Here is a 23,286-nt window from a genome sequence, read left to right as displayed (position 1 = left end):
CATCTTAAACCGCGAAAAGATGTTACTAGTGAGTTGGATAACTACAGAGCTTTAAAGATACATTACTCGTGATATGGTGATCGATATAAAAACTTATTTTGTGTCAATCGCCAGTTCTGCCTCATAATTCAGTTCAAGTCACCAAATCTAAATTTCCATGTTCGACACTCAGGTGTCACAAATGGGACAGAATCTGCAAAACTTTCCTTCCGTGGGTACACGAAATAATCCCCGCCGGTTTTTAGTTAGTATTGATCGTTAGTTTTCTATGTAGTGTTTAGAAGAATTATGTTCGTCATTACGTCGTTCTTCGACTTTTACCATGACGTTTTGATATTGTTGCCGACTAATAATTTTGAATATCCAGTTGAAAACTGCAGCCTGTTTTGAGTAGTGGGTGTACACCCCTGTTCATAAAGTGTCTGTACTTACTCCTCATTCACGAGCGTAAAGTATCAAATTGAAATTGCACATTATATTATTGCGAAGAGGATATAGTACTATTTAAATATGGGGAAATTGAAAATCGGAAAATTAAAATCGTCATTTACAAAAGATTATTGTTTGTAGTTAATCTGTGTCAATATCAAAGTAAATGTCAAGACAGTGGCGGATTCACTGGCCGCCTTAGAGGGGCCGCTTCGGTCATGCTTTAGCGATTCCTTATATATACAACCAATTTTTCCAAGAAAAGGGGGGCAGGCCCCCTAGGCTCCCCTTCTAAAAGACCACTGGGGTATATGAAATGTAATTACAGATCGACTAACATTGTTGGTAAAAGACAGGAAATATTCAGTATATCTGAATTTGAAATCAAGAACTAAGCAAAATGGTTTTCTTTAGGTCTGTGTAAAGGTTCTGCATTTCCAATTGCAGTGCAAACTGTAATCACTGTTGTTGAGACTTATGCATCATTCGTATTCATTTTTAAATAAACAATTTCCAAGCAAATAGAATCATCGATCGAAATAAAGTTACAATCATTCGCGCACTATCGGGTAAATTTCATCATTACACCTATCAACTGTGTCAAAAATATAACAGTCTACTGTACGTCGTAAACAATATATCCACTTCTGCATTTAAGAAAATAACAGTATTAGAGGAATTAAACTTAGTGTTTGCTTCTTTGAAATGTTGTGGCAAGTTACAACGGACTTTCTAGTTTTGTCATCTTTTGGGGATTTTGTCGGATTCCTATTTTAAAAAAAAACAACTGAAAAACTTATTTTGCCTCTTATATAAATAAAACTATATGAACACAACCTCAAAAAAGAATAAAGGACACCCAAATGATTCAACAAAACAAGAAAACATCAACAAAAACAGGAAATATTAAGTCCAAAATATTTGACGAAAACTATTATTGAGCCCAATCATGGACAGGACACAACTATCCAGTATTGTTTTAGGTTAATTTTTGAATAGAAGAGATTTTTGAAAATAAAAAAAAAATCGTTTTTTACAATCTTACTTCATAAAAATTTGTGTATATGAATAGAAACATTGCATTTTTATTACTTAAATTCTTTACGATATAATCCACTATTTAGCGCTTTATTATATGATGTTGGAATCAGGTGAAACACAAATTGTTCCCGTTTACAGAAATACTTACCTTCATTATTTGTCATCAAAAGGCTTTTTATGATTATCTTTTTCGCCTAATGCATAGAACATTATGTGTGATGTTTGAATAAAACAAAAAAGAAAGATATTTGAGAGCAGTGTTTGAATAAAAAGTCAAACTGCATGCCACTAATGTTCTGTATTTGATGTCAAATTTTCTGGCTAAAAGCTAAAATACAAAAAACTGCACCGTACGACTTTTTGACAACCAATCTTAAATTCAAGTTTAGTCATTTTTCTAAGACTGTGCCATTTTTTAGCCGTATACCCTGATGAAATTAAACTCTTTTAAATAATCGACTTTTTCCTATTCCGTCACTACACTATATGAACATCCTACAAAGTATTAAAGTTGTTCCTCCAAAACTGTAGGAGAAGATAGCCAAGAAAACAATTTGTTCTAAATCAGACACAATACGTCGAAGATTTATCTGAGTACTCGAGTACTCGCGAGTATCATTACCGAGTACTAGATTACACAAGCTAAAATTGTATGTTCATCCCGCAAGTGCATAGCGCGTTCTTCTATATAAAGATATTGTTAAACAAGGGATGGGATATCAGTGACTTTTTCAACCCGGCATCATTTATCTGTGTAAGTCAACGGCGGTTGTTTTCCCTTATATCAGAGTTGATATATTGTCGCAGTTGTTGTTTCCGTTAACGTTTAATTGTGGGTTTTTATTATTATCGAAGCGGTTTTGTTCGTCTAGATATATATTCGACTGCTATGTTTGAATTAACTGAATGTTGATAGCAAATCTTTATATGTCTTTCTTAATATTTGTCATCTACTGGGAGTCTCATATTTACAACTGGTTGTTGGTATACGAAGTTTTTAAGGTTGACATACTTGGAAAGGAATGGTTTGAAAGATTCTAACAACAAATATAGGCGTTTTATATACCAGTGCGTTGTAAAATCAATTTGGAATTACACCATAACAAGTTAGAGTTGGGTCAACAACCGTGAACTCGAAATATAACGGTAGTTCATGAACGGGCTATATTTTTTTCAAAAATGCCAGTCAAGTACTCTTGTAATATTTAAGGTATATAGGAATTTTTATTTTCTGGACAAGTGCTAGTGCTGTTGATCCCTAACTATCAAACGGCATTGGCCATGACTCTCAAAATCATTCAAAAACTTCCCTTTTCAAGTAGTGAGCTTTGTTGTACAATTTCATAGAAATCTATATTCTAATACACAAATAATTGTCCTGGAACATGAAAAAATGCTTGTTTATGTTTTGGCCCCTTTTTCTGGCTCTTAATTAAACCAAACCATCAATCTCAACGCTCTGTTTGGGCTTTAAAGCCTTGTACTTATATTTCTTGAATATCCATAAAATTACACAACATTTATTATCTGTGAACCAATTTTTTCAGTGAAAAAGTAAAACAGAACTTATTTGGCCCTTAATTTTTAGACTAAGACAATGACCCCCAGAAACAATCCCAACTATCCTTTAATGGTATGAAACCTTGTTCTAAATTTTTATAGAGATTAATGAACTTATACTCTAGTTGTTTTCTGCGAATCTAAATGCCTGCAGATACAGACGCAGACAAAAGTATGACATCAAATAAATTTTCGGGCGTATACAAATGCAATTTACTTTTGGGATTTGTAGGGTTTTCTGGAATAACAAGAACAGTCAGTAATTTTTCTTCAAGCCTATAATAGGTTCGGCGGTAAAATGATGTACTTTATATACGTTTTAATTGTTTGTGGGTTATGCTAAAAAGCCACAAAAATGTCGATTTAGTATAACATGGATAAAAAAGTGACCTTTTAAACTCTGATTTTGGCACACACTGATCATAATGATAAACTACCAATAAGATAGTTTTTTTAATATTTGCCTTTTTAACTTGATAAATTAGATTATCTTTTGACCTTGTTAGTGTTTTTGCGAAGAGATTGTCTTCACAGTACTATCTCAGGTATGTAATACCAGCGCAATACTTGACATTTTTTTCTTTCACGATAATTCTTTTCGATATACGGAATGACAATTGTGTAATATACCCATTACGAGTAGATAAATAATATCGATTCCTTGTTAATTTTATTCAAAGAAAATATATTTCCAAGTACTAGCTCTCTTAAAGGACTGATAAAATCCTTATCTCCAACAACCCAAAATTTTCAGCAATATCCGTTCAATTTGAAAAAAATATATAGATCATGTATTATTTCCTTGTGTTCTCTGGGTCGAGTAATCATGGGCATTTATTAATGCAAATCGGTTTACAGTCTACGTTTATGATATAATCAGCAAAACAGCTTTTAATGTATTCAGGTAAGCCAGATTATATGCATAAATTTACAACAAACATGTTATAAGCACAGAATAGCCAAAGTATAACAAAAATACCAAATCTCAAGGATAATAAAACATAAATGAAGCGATAAAAAATGACAACTTTAACGTTATACATAATAGTTTTAAAACCATCAGAATTTAAACGCATTGAAAACAAACTGTCATATACTTGAATTGGTTCAAACATCATCAAAAGAAAGTGATTAGTGAGTGAAACCTCCCACTTGTTCGACAGTTGTTTATTGTTCCGCTAGCATCACAATATGACATAACTACAGACTTTCTAATCTCATAAAAAAATATTCATCATTTAGAGTTAAACAATTACCTGAAACAAGTCCAAATTGTATGAAGTATCTCCTTTATAACATAATTTTGCTCTTAAAAAATCCAAATTTTCGTCTATGATACCAAGATGTACTCTTATATATGCTTCGTCGTGAATATCAACTTCGAAGGCGCTACCAAGGGGAGCTATAAAAGAAAAAAAAACGAACATATGTATAGAATTTAACATCAATTCTCTGTAATAATACACTGAATATGAAAACTTTTGGCCAGATTATTTTTTTTCGATTACTTTTTTTTTTAAGTTGAAATGGTCCAAACTAACAGTCAAATTAAAAAAAAAATAATAATAAAAATCTGTATAATCTGGTTGCCATGGAAACAACGTGACATCATATGTATATATTAGTATAGCAAGGAGAAATGGCTAACATTGTATTTTATGGTAAAAATGGGATAAAGCATAGCATTTTTTGTTATTTTCATTGGTATAAGAGAAGATTTTAATCATTTAAACTGCTAACTAACTGATTGTTGCCGATTTTTGTCATTTTTTACATCTGATTTTAGCGAAAACGCAGAAATCCTCACATAAAAGACTATAAAATATAAAATTATGGATGTTTTGTCAACGAATGCTGCAAACATATTCTTGGGTAAATGTTGCAGAAAGTTGCCAATAGAGGAATATTAGTCATTGTAATTTACCCTGAAATTCCCCCTTTTTAGGTTCTATTTGTAAATAAATATTTCATTTCAATATTTTCATGATAAAATAGTCCTTTTTATGAAAACAACTATTTTTGGATGTATTGAGGGTAATTATATCATATTACATATTCCAACAATTAAAACTTTCATGCATAAACGAATCTGGATGTCATTTCGAAAAATGAGTTATTTCCCTTTTTTGAAAATCTTCGCTCAAGAGATAGGAAAAAAATGTATCATTTAGGAGACAACTTTATTATACTATTTCTGGATCACTATTCCTGTTGTACTGACATGAATTATCATTGATATTGTTATATTTATAAATTAACTGTACAAAATTTAGATTTTTTTTAAATACCTTAGGCGTTTCTACCTGAGGCATAGATTACCTTAGCTGTATTTGGCAAAACGTTTAAGAAGTTTGGTCCTCAATGCTCTTCAACTTCGTACTTTATTTGGCATTTTAAACTTTTTTGGATTCAAGCGTCACTGATGAGTCTTTTGTAGACGAAACGCGCGTCTGGCGTATATATAAAATTTAGTCCTGGAATCTATGATGATTTTATTTATTTGACAGCTTTACAACAATTATCATTAAAGTATTCCACAGATAATGACATACTGAATTATGAATGTTGCCTGTCCATTTTTTAAAACATTTCCGGACCATTTATGACATTTATTACACTGAAATATCACATTAAAACTCTGAGTATTGAAAACTTTAAACTAAGAAACACAAGGTACACGTTTGACAGAAATTGACTTAATAAATCGTGTAACCGTCATCTGAAACATATTGAAAGCATAATAGAGCTCAGAAAAAGAAAAACCACTTGTGAAGTTCCCGATTCCCATTACCTCAGGAAAATAAATATCTAAGCAAGGAAAGGGAAATACTATAAGAAATTTCCAATGGGTAGGCTTCTTTTGTAAAGTTTTGTTCTAAAATTCAACAATGGGCAATCTTATTTTTCTAAATGGTTAGGATATTCAAGCCTGAATGTTATTCAATTTACCTGTTAACCTATTTTTTTACATTTCATATGCATTGTATCAATTTTCAAAGAGTTTGTGATTGGAATTTTCAAAGGTAGTATTTTGCTTTTTGAAAGATTGGCTGACAATAATTTGCTCAAGAAGAAAGAAAATTTCCATCTGCCTTTGAGTTAAGTCTGACATACAAGTCACTTTGATAAAAGTATTTTGCATATATATAGACCAATGTACTAATTTTGGCCTAAGCACTGCATTGCCGTCTCATTTTCTTATTCTTGTTTATAAAATATATTGTTTATAAACATTTTTTATAACTGTATCATGTGAATGATACATATATTGATGTGAAACTAAATGGGTATTGACTCAAACCGTCAAAACAAAATTATTTATAGCTCAAGCAATTTAAAGTTAACACATGTATTAAAAATAACTTGAATACATGTGGAACTAATCATGTTGGGCCAAAGACGATAGGTATCTATAAAGGCAATTAGCTATTGTCTACATATATAACAAACAAGAAAAACACTTAAAAGAAAAGACCTTAAAAATAATTGAAGTATGAATACAAAAGAACAACAGTAGCACTGTCACTGATACTTTTTGACATCTGCCTAAAGTACAGTTCATTCCAAAATTGCGGTTTTTCAACAAAGATGTAGTATTTTGTCCTCTAACTCACACTCACTCATCCTCTTCGTGCCTGTCAGCACATAAGGCCTCAACCAGTACTCGCAACATTTGCCTGTCTTTTGCCTTCTTCTCGATCTCCTTCCAGGTTTTCCCAAGGTCTTTCATCTCTGATTCTATCATTCTGCGCCAGGTCTCTTTTGGCCTGCCTCTTTTTCGTCTACCATCAGGTGTCCATCTCAAAGCAATCTTGGTGATATCCTCATTTGCTTTCCTCAATACGTGGCCAATCCAACGCCATCTCTTACTTGTAATATCTGTCTCAATACAACACTGATTGTTTTTGTGGTACAGGTCTTTGTTGGAAATAGTATTGGGCCAGAATATCTTACAGATCTTCCTCAAGCAGGTGTTATGGAATGAGGAAAGCTTTTTCATGTCTGATTTGATAATTCTCCAGCATTCTACCCCATATAGAAAGACTGACTTCACATTGCTGGTGTATATTCTGATCTTTGTTTTCAGACTGATTGACCTTCTCTTCCATATGGGCTGTAGTTGGCAGAATGCATATCTGGCTTTGCTTATTCTGGCTCATATCTTTTGCTGTTCCATTGGTGTTACTTAGCATGCTTCCAAGATATGTAAAGTCCTCAACCTCTTCTATGATGTTATGTCCCAAGTACACTGGTTGTATTGTGTTACTGCTGGTGTTCATGAGCTTGGTCTTCTTCTCATTAATAGTCAGGCCTATACTTTGTGCTGTTTCATTCAGTCTGGTGGTTTTGTTCTGCAGGTTGTTTCTGTTGCTGGAAAGTAGACAGATATCATCTGCAAAATCTAAATCCTCAATAAAAGAATTCATGGTCCATCTGATGCCTGTGATTTCATTACCCAATGTTGTTCTCATACACCAATCTATTGTGGAATGAATAGGATAGGAGAAATTTCACACACTTGTCGTACTCCAGATGTTACTTGGAACCATTCTGACTGTTGACCGTTATGTAATACACAGCATTCATAGTTGTTGTAGAAAGCTTATATTAAGGTGATTATTTTAAAAGGTACACCATATGCCCTAAGGATGGCCCATAAGCAACTTCTTTTAATACTGTCAAAGGATCTACGAAAGTCAATGAAATTTAGGACTGCTTTATTATATTTCTGAGTGTAAACATATGGTCGATACATCCTCTACCTGATCTAAACCCTGCCTGCTCTTTCCTCAGAATTTCATCTTTAGCATCATCTATTTTGTTTAAAAGTACTCTCAGTAGTATCTTGCTTGGTACTGACAGCAAAGTTATACCACGCCAGTTGTTGCAGTCACTTTGGTCTCCTTTCTTGAGTAGATTTGATTATAAGAACCTTTGCCCAATCATTTGGAATAGTGTCATGCCTCCAGATATGTCTAAACAGTTCATGAAACATGGTTGTGCTTGTTTCTATGTCTGCTTTAAGAATTTCAGCTGTTATTGCATCTAAGCCAGGTGACTTCCCGTTCTTGAGTCTAAGTATTGCCTTCCTGATCTCATCCCTTGATACTTCCCTAATATCGATGTCTAGTTCCATTCCAAACTGTTCTATAACTGGAACATCTGCCTGGTGTTCTGCATTCAATGTTTCTTTAAAGTGTTCAGTCCACCTCTCCAGTTGTTGACTTTCTGAGGCTAGTATTTTACCATCCTTGGACTTACATGGTACACTGGAGCTCGTGTTCTTACCACTTAGTTCTTTCGTGATTTTATAAACAGTGCTAAGTTCTCCTTTAGAAGCTGCTGTCTCTGCTTCTTTAGCAAGTGTCTCTTGGTATATTGCCTTATCTGCTTTTGCTTTACATTTTACTTCTTTGTCTTTGACTGAATATTCTTTGTCTTTGACTGAATATTCTTTCCTAACGGTAGTTTGGATTCGTTCTGATTTTGTGCTGTTCAATTTTGTCTTTATGTCTTTTCTCTGCTGAATGCTAGTCCATGTGTCATCACTTATCCATTTCGTCCATTCACGTTGCCGGAGCCATAGAGTGTTTCTTGATGTTTCTTTAAACACAGTTTCAATCCTACTCCATCCCTGTTCTAAGCTTTCTACAGTACTTGGCTTATTGTCTTGTAGATTTTCTAACACTTTCAACTCTAACCTTTACTTTAAATGAAATTAAAGAAAAAAAAATACCATGTTATATGTTCAGTTTTGATTCAAAAGAGTTTTTACTTAATAACTCAAAGTATACCCTGAAAAATAAATTGATTCTCAAAATCCCCAATGTTTAAACATAAAACCAAAATTTCCATAAATATAATGAACCTAGTAATGAACCCATTTAGTTTATGTCTGTATTTAAAGAAAATCATTTGAAGCATCCATCCAAAATTCTTTTGATTTTAGTGCCTCTCTATTTCTAATTTTTTTCTGGAAAAAAAATGTATGTCACTACCCCTCCCCCCCCCCTCCCGCCCCACACCCCTTTTTTTAAGGTTTGCATTAAGGTCTTTTATTGTCAACCATATGTCAGTCATTTCAACAAACATATCCACCGAACCAACATCAATATAACATATTAGTTGGTTTATATGGTGGAAATTGTCTGGTATGATAGCAAACATGGCCTACATGAACAGTTTACACCCCTAATATGACCCAATTTGAAATATCCGCCATCGATTTAAAATATGTTTACCCAGAAATATTTTTTCAGTAATGATTAGCTAAATATCTAATCTTTACGTGTACTGAGTCATGATTTTGCTATATTTCTGCAAAAAAATATATTTTAGGGACCAAATTTGGTCGAACTTTACTCTTTTTGCTTAAGATCCACAGTACCTATAATAGCTATTAGCTCTGATATTCTATACTGTATTTCACCGTATATGATTTACTTTAATACATAAATTTTTATAAAGGATATTATGCTGTTCATTTAATAATTAAACTATTTAAAGCTATCTGACATAATAAATGAGCTGTTCATAATTGAAATTTGGTCATTTTGAGGTGAATTTTTCCTTGGTTGCTAAAAAAATTATGTTCCTTAGCAAACGACAAGAAGGACTGGGATGATTAAGATTTAAAATTGATTTTTATGAATAATGCAACATACTTTGATGTAAGAGGTAGTTTTTCTATCACATTATTTTTTTTGAGTGGCCAGCTGTTTGTTGATGCATATACAGAGAATTGATGTTTTTGATTGGTAACTTTGTCATTTTAGCAAAAGTTATCAAAGGTACCAGGATTATAATTTAGTACGCCAGACGCGCGTTTCGTTTACATAAGACCCACCAGTGACGCTCAGATCACAATAGTTATAAATCTAAACAAATACCAAGTTGAAGAGCATTGATGACAACGGTGGACATCCCATACAAAACACAGTAGAATGATGTTATCTTAATGCTAAATTTCTAAAGATTGCATGCTTAATGAGCACATGTTATTGCTAGTACAAAATGTATTTTGAATTAATAACAAGAATGTGTCCCCAGTACACGGATGCCCACTCGCACTATAATTTTCTATGGTCAGTGGATCGTGAAATTGGGGTCGCATTAAAATTGGAAAGATCATATCATTAGGAACATGTGTACTAAGTTTCAAGTTAATTGGACTTCAACTTCATCAAAACCTATCTTGACCAAAAACTTTAACCTGAAGCGGGACGAACGGACAAAGGGACGGACGAACGAACAGACAGACGGACGAACGAACGGACGTTCATACCAGAAAACATAATGCCCCTCTACTATCGTAGGTGGGATATTAATACTATAATAAAGACGCCAGTGATTAAGATTTAATATATGGTCAGCAAAATTAAATATGCTATAACAGTATATGTACCTCTTCACAAATAAATAAAATGATGCGCTACACGCATCTGGCTACGACAACAGAGGTCGAACTATCATGAATAGGTAGGGCAAGTGTGGACACTAGTTTGAGACAGCTCTGAATTGAAATTGCTATAAAATATGTGACAAAACATACTTTCTGTCACAAGACATATGTAATCAAAGAACTAAACAAAATTTGAAATTGGATTTAACCCATCATGGTCCAATTTATAAAATTTACTTGGTTAGATAAGCACCCCAATAATTTTATTCGTGTATTTATAAATGGACCATTATTTCTTGGTACCCCACTTATTTTGTTTTTTCATTTATAACTGGACGATATAAGCTTATTTTTAAAAGGGTTCGCTTCATAACTTAAATAATAATATACATAACATTCGATAAATTAATTTATACAGAAAAACAAACAAACCTACCATGAAGTTCGTTGACAAAAATCAAAGAAAATGAAAACAATCAATTTCGAAAATATCATTCATCATTAATACAGTGTCTATTAAATATTTACAAAAGTAAACTTATAATGAAAAGCAAATTTCAAACTATAGTTTTATACAATTTATAAAATTAGAATATGAAGCTATATCTATGACTCAACTTACAATGTATTACAACTGTGCAATACAGATCAAAATTTTGATTCCGATTAAATACTTGATATAGCATTGTTTCTTACACGGAATGAATACGGCAAATAATTATTTAAAATTGGACAATTAACAAGAATGGTTCAATATTCCAATTCTTCATGAATGGTAAGAATCAGCGTATCAAAGTTTTTGAAGAAATCAAGCAATCTTTGATCTTAAATCTTTTGGCCATTATCACTTCTTCCTTGTTCCCATGACAAACATCTTATTTTGATTGACTAGTATATCTAAAAATAACAGTTTTTGTTAAATTAAACTTTCGACCTTAATGTTTATAATTTGAAAAACAAATTGAAAAAATTAAACACAAATTGAACAAGAGGCTCTCAAGAGCCTGAATCGCTCACCTGAATTTTTTTGGTTTAATCTCTCATCAATGATTATTTTGGCTTTTCAATTTATTTAAATGTTCTTTGAATCGTCCTATTTTCTTCAAAAGCAAAATAAAAATCATTTTCTCCTATGTTCTATTTTAGCCATAGGAGCTATCTTCTGACATACAAGGAAATGAAATATAAAATTTATACTAGATACTCTGAAACTCTAAAACTCATTTAGCCTAAGTTTGGCTGAAATTGATACAGCATTTTCAAAGGAGAAGATTTTTTAAAGTAAGTCAACATGATGAACAAATTGTGAAAAAAATCTTTAAAGGGCAATAACTCCTTAAGAGGTCAATTGACAATTTTGGTCAAATTGACTTATTTGTAGATCTTACTTTGCTTAACATTTTTGCTATTAACAGTTTATCTGTATCTATAATAATATTCAAGATAATGACCAAAAACTGCAAAATTTCCTTAAAATTACCAATTAAGTGGCAGCAACCCAACAATGGTTTGTTTGATTCATCTGAAAATTTCAGAGCTGATAGATCTTGACCTAATGAACATTTTTACCCACGTCAGGTTTGCTCTAAATGCTTTCGTTTTTGAGATATAAGCCAAAAACTGCATTTGACCCCTATGTTCTATTTTAAGTAACGGCGGCCATGTTTTTTGACGAATCAAAAATCGAAGCACACACTTTGTGCAGGATACTCTAAGGAACAATCATGCTAAGTTTCATTCAAATCCATTCAGTAGTTTCAGAGAAGAAGATGTTTGAAAAATTGTTAACGACGACGACGTCGACGACGTCGACGACGACGACGACGACGACGGACGCCAAGTGATGAGAAAAGCTCACATGGCCTTTTAGGCCAGGTGAGCTAAAAATCAACAAAACACCAATAATTCAATTTGTAATGAAATCAAACAAATTTAAATTTGGACCCCGATTTTGACTAACTTGATTACTGTGACCAAAAATTAAAATCTGTATACATGCTAGATAATTAGCATATCAAAGAACCCAAAACAAAAATCAATTTTCTTATTTCGAACAAAGTATAATTTTCTACCCTTTTAACCTTAAAGTGGACCAATTTGAAGAATCTAAATACACGTTTAGATTCAGCATATCAAAAAACACTAATTACTATTTTTTTGATTAATCAAAGAAAGATTATTTTTTACCCTTTCGACCTAAATATGTATCAATTCAATTCAAAAACAAAATAATCTTATGCAAACATAATTGTCAAGAACAAGACAAATGCTGGTTTTTTACCTCCTAATTACTAAACAGCTACTAGATTAACCCCCAAAACAAATCTTAACCGTCCTAAAGAGGTAAAGAACCTTGTTCTTAAATTTAATAGAGATCCATGAACTCATAATCAAGTTATTGTCTGTGAACCAGACACATAGTTGTTTTTGTTTAGGCCCTTTTTGTTCCATGATTCCTAAACAGCAGTGACAATAAACCTAAACATTATTCCCAACTTTCCTATGAAACTGTATGCTACAATTTGATAGAGATATATACGCTTATACTCCAGTTATTGTCTTAAAACAGGACACACAATTGTTTATAATCCCTTTCGAAATTATATCCCCTTATTCGGCAATCACAATAACCCTTAAGATCGTATTGTTGTTTAGACCCCTTTTCACCCTAGATTATTAAATGTTTAAGGCTATTATCCAAAAAAATCAATCCAAACTTTTCTTTTGAAGTATCAAGCCTTGTGGTAAAATTGCATAGACAATTTAACCTATATACACAGATTATTGTCCTTAAACATGAAAAATACTTTTTTCGACCCCGTTTTGGCGCTAGTTAATAACTCCACAACTACGACAATACATTGTAACACCAAAATGAATCCCAACCTTCCTACTGTGGTATGAGTATTTGTGCTGAAATTTAAAAGAGATCTACATAATAATACTAAAGTTATTGTCTGTGAACAAGACAAATAAAAAAAATGTTAGGACGTTTTTGGCTCTTGATTCCTAAACATCAATGACAATAACTCTCAAAATGAATCTCAACCTTTCTAATGTGAAATGAAACCTTGTGATTAAATTTAATAAAGATATATATGTTACAGTGAATTAGCATAATCAGTGATTATGTCGAATCCCTGAATTTTTCAGAGATTATGTAGAATCACTGGCTAGTTTAGGGATTATATATAATCACTAAAATTTTCAGGGATTATGTATAATCACTAGAAAAAACGTCGCGGATTATACATAATAACTAACATGAAGAAATAGTTTTATTTATAAAGAAAATGAATAAACGTCAAATAATTTATTCTATAAAATCATATTAAAAATCATTATAAACATAAATTGTAAAATGTTAGGCACAATATATCAAAATGATAACCCCCATTTTTTTAAATGTTAGTCACAACAATATTAAAATGTTGAACACAATATATCAAAATAATATGCTTCACATCTGTTTTTACCACAATATCCACATCTAAAAACACCTTTTCCTTCACATATCGAATCAAATTTTACGACACGTCTAAGAGAAATAAAGTGTTAAGTAAAAACATCTGAATGTACCCCTAAAAAAGGGAATTAGCAATCTCGAACTGGTTCCAGCAAGATACCATGTTTTGTGGCCAGGTGCTTTCCTTTTTCAAACTTTTTGTGAACAATTGCCATTATTTTTTTACAGTTTCTCTTTCCTTGTTTACTCTGCTATGAAAATATTACACCAAATGCCAGCTTCCTCTTAAAATTGTTCTATTTGTCAATCCTTAGTTCTGCATATTTTTTTATATATTTAGATGCGAACGTTCTCTCAGTTTGACTTTCTTGTTCATTGGATAAAAAAAAACACACAAAAAACACATCACATTTGTTTTACATGTACCACAAATAACATGATCTGTGGATTTTAATATCCATGTCAAACTGGCTTTTAATAAAAAAAAAAAAAAAAAAAAAAAAAAAAACGATACATGTAAAGTAATCGCTAAAATGGAATGTTGATATTATTAATTTTGAAAACTTCAACTTTATCTGGGAACGGTTAACCCTGTGTTGGTTATATCTTTAAGATCACACTCTGTGTTTAAAAGCAAAATGATTTCATCTGGCAAGGAATATGAAAGAAAAAAATGATAATTTGTCTATATTAATATCTTTTATCAAACAAAGGATCCTTCAATTTTTGACAATCCCTGAAATCATATTAGGGAATTTGTAGAATAAATATTAAAATGTTCAGTGATTATGTAAGATCACTGGTCATTTTCAGGGATTATATATAAGTCTTATGATTTTAGTGACTCTACATATTCCCTGAAATATCAGGGATTCTATATAATCCCTGATTATAGAAATTCACTGTAACATATACACGTATACTCTAGTTATTGTCTTCAACATCTGTGTTGACTCTTTTCCGGACCCTTATTTCAAAACAGATATAAACCCCAAAATCAATCTCAAACCTCCTTTTTTAGTATGGTCTGGAACCGTGTGCTAAAATGTCAAACATAACTATAAATGTATACCAAAATTATTGTCTGCGAACCAATATATTTTCTATGAACCAGAAACACTGATCTTATTTGGCCTCTAATTACAAAACCGCTTCACCAATACCAAACACCTTGTGGTAAAATTTCATAGAGGTCTATATACTTGTAACCTAGTTATTGTCTGCGAACCAAAATGTCTTCAGATGCCATAAGATAAAACGAACGCAAACAAATTAACAAATACAAGGACACACATTATGTAATTAAGAAGAAACATTATTTCAAACCAAGATTCTTAGGGTAAATTATTTACAAAGCAAAATGGATAAGACTTGTTTTCAGTCTAGTCTACCCATATTTTTAGAGAACATAGATAACAAAGATCAGTATTTCAACTAGAGGCTCTAAAGAGCCTGTGTCGCTCACCTTGTCTATGTGAATATTAAACAAAGGAAGCAGATGGATTCATGACAAAATTGTGTTTTGGTGATGGTGATGTGTTTGTACATCTTACTTTACTAAACAGTCTTGCTGCTTACAATTATCTCTATCTATAATGAACTTGGCCAAGTAGTTTCAGTGGAAAATGTTAATAAAAATTTACAAATTTATGAAAATTGTTAAAAATTGACTATAAAGGACAATAACTCCTTAGGGGGTCAATTGACCATTTCCGTCATGTTGACTTATTTGTAAATCTTACTTTGCTGAACATTATTGCTGTTTACAGTTTATCTCTATCTATAATAATATTCAAGATAACAACCAAAAACAGCAAAATTTCCTTAAAATTACCGATTCAAGGGCAGCAACCCAACATCGGGTTGTCTGATTTATCTGAAAATTTCAGGGCAGATAGATCTTGACCTGAAAAACACTTTAACCCCCCCGTCAGATTTGCTCTAAATGCTTTGGTTTTTGAGTTATAAGCCAAAAACTGCATTTTACCCCTATGTTCTATTTTTAGCTGTGGCAGCCATCTTGATTTGATGGCCTGGTCACCGGACACATGTTCTAAACTTGATACCCAAAAGATGATTGTGGCCAAGTTTGGATTAATTTGGACCAGTAGTTTCAGAAAAGAAGATTTTTGTAAAAGATAACTAAGATTTACGAAAAATGGATAAAAATTGACTATAAAGGGCAATAACTCCTAAAGGGATCAACTGACCATTTTAGTCACCTGACTTATTTGTAAATCTTACTTTGCTGAACATTATTGCAGTTTACAGTTTTTCTCTATCTGTAATAATATTCAAGATAATAACCAAAAACAGCAAAATTTCCTTAAAATTACCTATTCAGGGGCAGCAACCCAACAACGGGTTGTCCGATTCATCTGAAAATTTCAGGGCAGATAGATGTTGACCTGATAAACAATTTTACTCACGTCAGATTTGCTCTAAATGCTTTGGTTTTTGAGTTATAAGCCAAAAACTGCATTTTACCCCTATGTTCTATTTTTAGCCATGGCGGCCATCTTGGTTATGTGGCCGGGTCTACGGACACATTTTTTAAACTAGATACCCCAATGATGATTGTGGCCAAGTTTGGTTTATTTTGGCCCAGTAGTTTCAGAGGAGAAGATTTTTGTAAAAGTTAACGACGACGGACGACGACAGACGACAGACGACGGACGACGGACGCAAAGTGATGGGAAAAGCTCACTTGGCCCTTTGGGCCAGGTGAGCTAAAAAAAGTAGTCAACTTATAAACCTACCAACTTTTAAATACATGTTGTTCTTAATAATGACTCCAAACGATGCTCCAACGTCTTTACTACCCAACATCTTTCGATAATCTACACCAGGTGGTTCAATTCTAAAGCTAAATCCTTTCATGAAATCTTCAAAGAATCCTCTTTTCTTTCGGAGATGTAGACCCACCACTTTGATATCAGAGGAATAAGGATCAACTGTTTCACTATTATTTTTACCACCCCTATAATAGAAATCTCACTTAATAGATATTTAATCAAACTATTTCTTTTAATTGAATATCTTACATATATGTTTACGTTTGATGATCTAACCAATCACCTCTTGGTTATTTGTTAAGCACCGTCATAAATAAATCAGTCAAAGACAAGGAGGGATTTCAATGTTTACAAAGATAAAAAAAAAATCCAAATTGTTCATTCAACATTCTGTAATAAAACAATGAGTAGACGAATTAGAAATCTTCAAAGAGTGGGACAGAGGCGAACAATAGTCTTCCTACTCAAAGACAGTGAAGAGCAGCCAGCCACACTCGCTTTCAAGATCGTCAGTTAACTTCACGATTTATTTAAAAATGGATAAAGCGATATTCAATGAATGTATCAATCCTTTCATCCCTAGGCGTGTTTTTTTCCCTTCAATTTTGCTATGTGCTTTTAATATTTTTTGGTATTCAAAAGTTGTATTTTTCCAAAACTTATTCTGGTCATGTTCCAGCAACGTTTCCGGAAATATAAAGTTTTCTCTCACTGTAGTTTAAAAAATCTCTGATCGAAAAAAGCTTTGAAAGTGTCAATTTTTCAAAACATTATCATTGCACAAACTTTCAGTAAATATGTCATTTTTTATACTAAGTAACACTTTCCTTCGTGATTTTTTTTTCCGCGACTTAATTTGCTATGTGAAGGGAAAAAACTTACATTTTTGTAAAAACTTTTGTATCTCCGTTATTTTTCTAGCTACAAATCGGTGTCAAACTCGACAGTGATATTTTGTAGTGTGTAAGGATCGTAGAAAAATGGTTAATTATGCATATCATATATCCATTTTTTGTGTTTTTAAACCTTTTGTGCAAGAAGAATGACGTTTGATACGCGAAATTATCAAGTTTTGTGCCGGTTTTTGTTATTGCCTTTCATCTGTAATGTCACATAAAAACGGTAGTTAACAATTTCGAGTATTCCTTAATCAGAATTGTATGGAAATATTTTTCCAGTCTAAGTTTTAACTTATAAGTCTAAATAAGCACGACCAAAAATGGTCCTGTCAAAGTCGGCGGAGGCTATTTCACACTTGTGATCTTGTAATGCAATCAATTGATTAACAGATGTTGGATTTATCTTTTTTATCCCATTGGTTGCGTCTCAACAATTTACGTCAGGTGTTAAAACACAATCAATGAAATTGAATTATTAAAATAAGTTGACAAGACGTTATTCAAGATTAAATATATGGACACTGTTTGTTTCGCCATACGCAAATTTTTGACTGTCTAATGAGTATAGGATTTGTTTTATTAACTCATTTCCAATAATTCACAAGTTGGGAAGTGTTCTCCATGATTGTGCTTTAAATTTTGCAGATCAAATGACATTTGTATACAAGAACTAAAGATACATGTACGGCCTTTCACAATAAATTAAACCTATTCTGTATCGTTAGCTATAAACACACATACCTATTTACAAACGTTTTGTTCAATGTGTTAATGTATAGGTACCGCAAAAAAAAAGTAATTAGGGTACTATCTATGTTCCACTATCTTATTACAAAAGGTTTTTTTTCTGTTGAAACTATTCCAGTTTTGAATCTATGTTTTTTTTTTAAATCCATTGTGTACCATGACATCAACATTCAACAATCACAACATAACTCAGTGTACAAATTATTGGCATAACGAGCATACATGTTACTTGATTAAAGTGCCTTAAAGAAGGAAACTAAATACTTTTTTGCAACATCAACATACTTCGTTTTCTCCCTCGTCCAAAAAGCTGTTTCATTGACATTCATACCACTTTATCTATGTTTTATGAATAATCATAGAATAAATTAATGTTGGGTGTAACGCGTCTTCTGATTGACTGACAGTGTATTGCCAGTCAGCTTATAGATTTCAATTGATAAAGGATATCGATTTGAGACAATACAGGACATATTTTTGAGACAAGAAAAGACATAGATTTGAGACAACCTGTTCATTCCAAATTGTTCTTGACTTGTTTATTTGTTTCCAATGAAAGTGTTCATATTATTATAATATGATTTAATTCTAAATTAGAAAAGGTCCTAGGTTAAATAAAAATGTATTTATAAAAAAACAGCAACAAAATAGACATATCTTAACAGAAAAATAGAGTGGGTATTCATGGAATTTCTTGTCAATACTATTTCTTTCATGCACACAATTGTATTGTATGTTTACCCTTTCTAACTACTGTGACGTCTAGAAACTAGAAATATTGTCCCATTTAAAAAAAATAAACCTATTTCCCATCTGGGTTGTATCCTAAGCGTTTTATTGTTACTATCAGATACACATCTCCTTTTCCATTGTACTGATTATAAATGCTTAAGCAATAGTTCAATATTTTTGCTGAAAATTTATCCATATTATAACTATAACGCCCCTGTAGAAAATCAATCTAAAAAAGAAACTTAGAGACACAATCTTTTCTAAAGTAACTACATTTAGCAGTAACCTTTGTACTGTATATTTTTATTTAATATTGTTCTGGTATTACAATACATGTAGGATTAATCAAATGTATGATACAAATAAAGTAAAAATTTTAATACACTGTTTAGTATATATGTTAGACTCAGATCGACGTCCGGCCTCTAATCGACGTACGTTCCTCAAATCGATGTCTGTTTCACTAATTTACGTCCAAATCTTACTTCTCATTCTCAAACCGACGTCAAATGTTTGGTACTCTTATCGACGTCATGTTTTGCCAAAACAACGTCCGATTGATTGTAGTCGTCTTTAATCGATGTCCAATATCAATAAATAATAAATTACTGGACTTTATTTACACTTATGCATGTATATGTTTTGTAGGGTTCTTATGACAACTAAATTTTCAAACATTTATACATACTTTCCATATCATATTTTCAACCCGAAATAAGTAACATGCATATTAATGTTTATCTTAATAAAAAGATAACCCAATCGATTTACATAATAGTGTGCAATTCCGATTCATATTAATAATGAGAAAGTGGGCATAGGACATTTGAGCGAAAAAGAAAAAAGCACATAGGGTCATTTGAGCGCCGACTTCATAGGACATTTGAGCGCCGGGATATTAACCTTACCTGAGTTTTCAGACAGGACATTTGAGCGAAATTTTCCCTGATAATTTTACACGAATTAAGATTTTTTTTTAAAAGTAAGAAAAAAAAGTAAGATTTAGTTATAAATATTTTTTATTTTATTTCACACCCGAGTAATTCGACCGGTTCTGGCTGGTTTATGTAAGTGAAATCCTAAGTTGATCTCTATTTACCAATCAATTCTACTATAATTCATTGGCTATGCAAATTTTCTTTGTTCTAAAATTCTTATATATATATCTATTAAGTGAAATGTCCCTTGGCACTTGAAATCTTAATACTAATAATACATGTACGTGTTAAAATGGATATTATTTTGACCGAGACTAATAAGGGAAAAAGAAGCCTTGTTTGTGACAGTTTCCGATATAGAGTGGACAAAACACTAAAAGGAGAAGAAATATCCTGGAGATGTACAGTAAGTACCTTTTTTTACAAATTTAATGTTAATGTAAACTACTTGTTCGTCTGTTACGCTTCAACTTCCATAACTTCTTTTAATTTCAGAACAGAAAAGGAGAAGGAACAGAATCTCCGGGATTTGCATTCGAAATACTGCCAGCAGGAAATTACGAGGGATTTTTATGTCAGAAGCCTGGGATATAAGTTCCAAGCCCGAACAGACTTGTAAATAATGCCGTTGCCGAGTTTTATGTTTTATGACAGTGCTTTGTTTTTAGTGCTCTGTTTACAATTAAAAGATGTTTTAATCTTTTTGTTGGTAAACTCCTGTTTTATGACTGCTTTGTTTTTAGAACTATATTCGTAAGAAAATGTGGTATGATTGCCAATAAGACAATTCTCTATCCAAGACTTGTTTTCGCTCAAATGTCCTACGCTTATTCTTATTTTCGCTCAAATGTCCTAAAATTTAGGCGCTCAAATGTCCTATACTTTGGCGCTCAAACGTCCTTTTTTTTTCGCTCAAATGTCCTGTCAATGCGCTCAAATGTCCATTGCCGGAGAAAGTAATCCAACGACAAAGAAAACCACCAAACGACATATAGGAGTATTATTTAGTCTTCAACAACAGACATAATATAGAAGACCAATGAGCCAATTGTTTTGAGAGTATTAAAATTCGGACTATACGATATTTTTCAACAAATTTCTGAGTTTTACACCTGGAGTGAAACGTTCACGCTAAAAACAATGGCATAATGTTTATATGTTGTGCAGTTACATCACTGTTCTAGGTTAAGTGGTCAACACATGTTTAACCCCAACATATTCTTTATGGGCCTGTAGTGTAGTGGTTTACGATGGTTTATGTCTGTGATATTTGTTTTTCGGATTTTATGTTTTTTATATATAATTAGACTGTTAATCTTCCAATTTTAATTGTTTACATAATTCATGTTGTGGCCTTTTATTGCCTTTGCGTTATTGGTTTTTATCATTGTTGAAAGCGGTACGGTTGCCTATAATTGCTCACATCCACTTCATTTGAACTCTGGTGGATAGATTGATATCACAACCTGTTTACATACTCATAAAAAAGAAAATGTGGTATGATTGCCAATGACAACTCTCCAATAGAGACCAAAATGACACAGAAATTAACAATTATAGGTCACCGTACGGCCTTCAACAATGAACAAAGCCCATACAGCATAGTCAGCCATTAGTCTAGTATGTTAAAAAGATCTTATTTGACACACATATATATTTGAAGATTAAAAGGTTTCTTCTGCTGTCGTCTCAGTTCAATCTGGTTTTCTATGTCCGAAACGGACGTTGATTAGAGAAGCCAAACCTTGGACGTCGATAAGATAGTCATAACATTGGCCGTCGATTTGGAATGTTATTTTATTGTGACGTCAGATTTGGACCTCGATTTGAGGAACGGACGTCGATTTGAGACCGAACGTTGATCTGAGTCTTACATATTAAATATTACGACTTTGAGACGGGAACAAAACATTATTAGCCACGACAAGTCTTTCCCTTATGCTTAGTTTTACCTTATCTCCAATGGTTCAATCACTTTAGACTTTGGATGAGCTCGATATTGTAATAAGGCTTCATACCTAACGTTCTGGTCAACATCAAATAATGCAGCATTTAACATAGCATTTGCAGCCTGAAAATTATATACATTATATATATAAAAAACCTTTCACCATCGCTGGAAAATTCGGATGCAAAATTGTTAAAATTTCAACATCGCTACAAATTTCCATCGAACCTCACATGCTTTGTTTGTCAGATAGCCAAACAAAGGAAAGCATTATTAAATTCATAAAAATAATTATTGCAATATATGTATCATGCTAGGTGTTTTTGGCACACATTTTGAACTATTTGTACTGCCTAAAGTACTGTAGAGTCCCTAGTACAAATTGTTATTTATACATAATATTTAAGTAAAGGGAAAAAACTTGCAAGACCAGTTAGATAATTTAAATAATTTCTGGAATCTAAACGTGGTAGTAATAGCACTGATCTATTTGTATTTCATAATGTGAAAATAGCATGCTGCTATTCTTATCCACATTTTCCTACAAGGTTCATTATCTCTATATCCTTCTCAATACAAATATTTTTTAAGCATAATTGATTATGCAATATTTTGTTGGCATATCACATTCTGTATTACTGCTGTAGGATTTGTTTGTTTCATATTCCTTTTTTTTCCCTAGAAATCTATTATCATGAGCAAATAAATTGAATTCACAATTTTGTTAAAATTAATCTTATATTCAACCAGGCATTGAGAGTCAAGGCAGAAACTATTTCTCGACACACAATTAAAATATCTTCCAAGAATTTCAGCATATCTATAATACTAAAATTACGAGGTCCAATTTGTCAGCCGTCATCACGTAAAAACGACGAATCATAGAATTCAACTTTATATATAACTAATATAGTACAAAGATGTAGATTAAAAATTACACCACTCCAGGCCCTTTTGTTTTCCACGTAATTAATATTGCCAATAATTAAGAAGTTCCGGGTCGAGTCCGCTACCGATACCAATAGTATATTCAACTGTTTCCTATTACCTTATCTGTACGTTCCGCATCTGACAGGCGCACCATCAAACGTTGTATTCAGTATTAATATGCTATATACACGGGTCATAACCACAGGGTTGACACTACTAAATTGTCAAATTGTTATCTATTGTAGTATTTTAATCAGTAAGGATTTCTAAGATAACAATACGAATACTTAAATCTGGACTAAAAAAAAGGCGTATAGGTACAGTTTTCAATTTGTTAGTGCGGGGCATGACGTAAAACAGCGAAGCAAAGAATTCAACTTTATTTATAACTTATATAGG

General features: G+C 32.3%; 1 protein-coding gene and 1 long non-coding RNA gene across 2 annotated transcripts in view; one reads left to right on the top strand and one right to left on the bottom strand.

The window, feature by feature from the left end:
* Positions 1–23,286, bottom strand: part of LOC139481196 (uncharacterized) — a 197,992-nt gene that overhangs the window by 115,106 nt on the left and 59,600 nt on the right. Inside the window, exons 15-17 of the mRNA XM_071264355.1 lie at positions 21,962–22,080; positions 16,658–16,878; positions 4,287–4,432 (exon numbers count right to left, since the gene is read on the bottom strand). Coding sequence (XP_071120456.1) covers positions 4,287–4,432; positions 16,658–16,878; positions 21,962–22,080 — 486 coding nt within the window. The remainder of the gene's footprint in view (positions 1–4,286; positions 4,433–16,657; positions 16,879–21,961; positions 22,081–23,286) is intronic.
* LOC139481197 (uncharacterized) lies at positions 20,301–20,711 on the top strand. The gene is made up of 2 exons (XR_011654577.1): positions 20,301–20,415; positions 20,505–20,711. It is a non-coding gene; the product is annotated as an uncharacterized lncRNA (long non-coding RNA).

This window comes from Mytilus edulis, chromosome 7 (assembly GCF_963676685.1).
Source record: "Mytilus edulis chromosome 7, xbMytEdul2.2, whole genome shotgun sequence".
Lineage (NCBI taxonomy): Eukaryota > Metazoa > Mollusca > Bivalvia > Mytilida > Mytilidae > Mytilus > Mytilus edulis.
The sequence above is the reverse complement of the archived record's forward strand: the minus strand, read 5'-3'. Positions and strand labels throughout refer to the sequence as shown.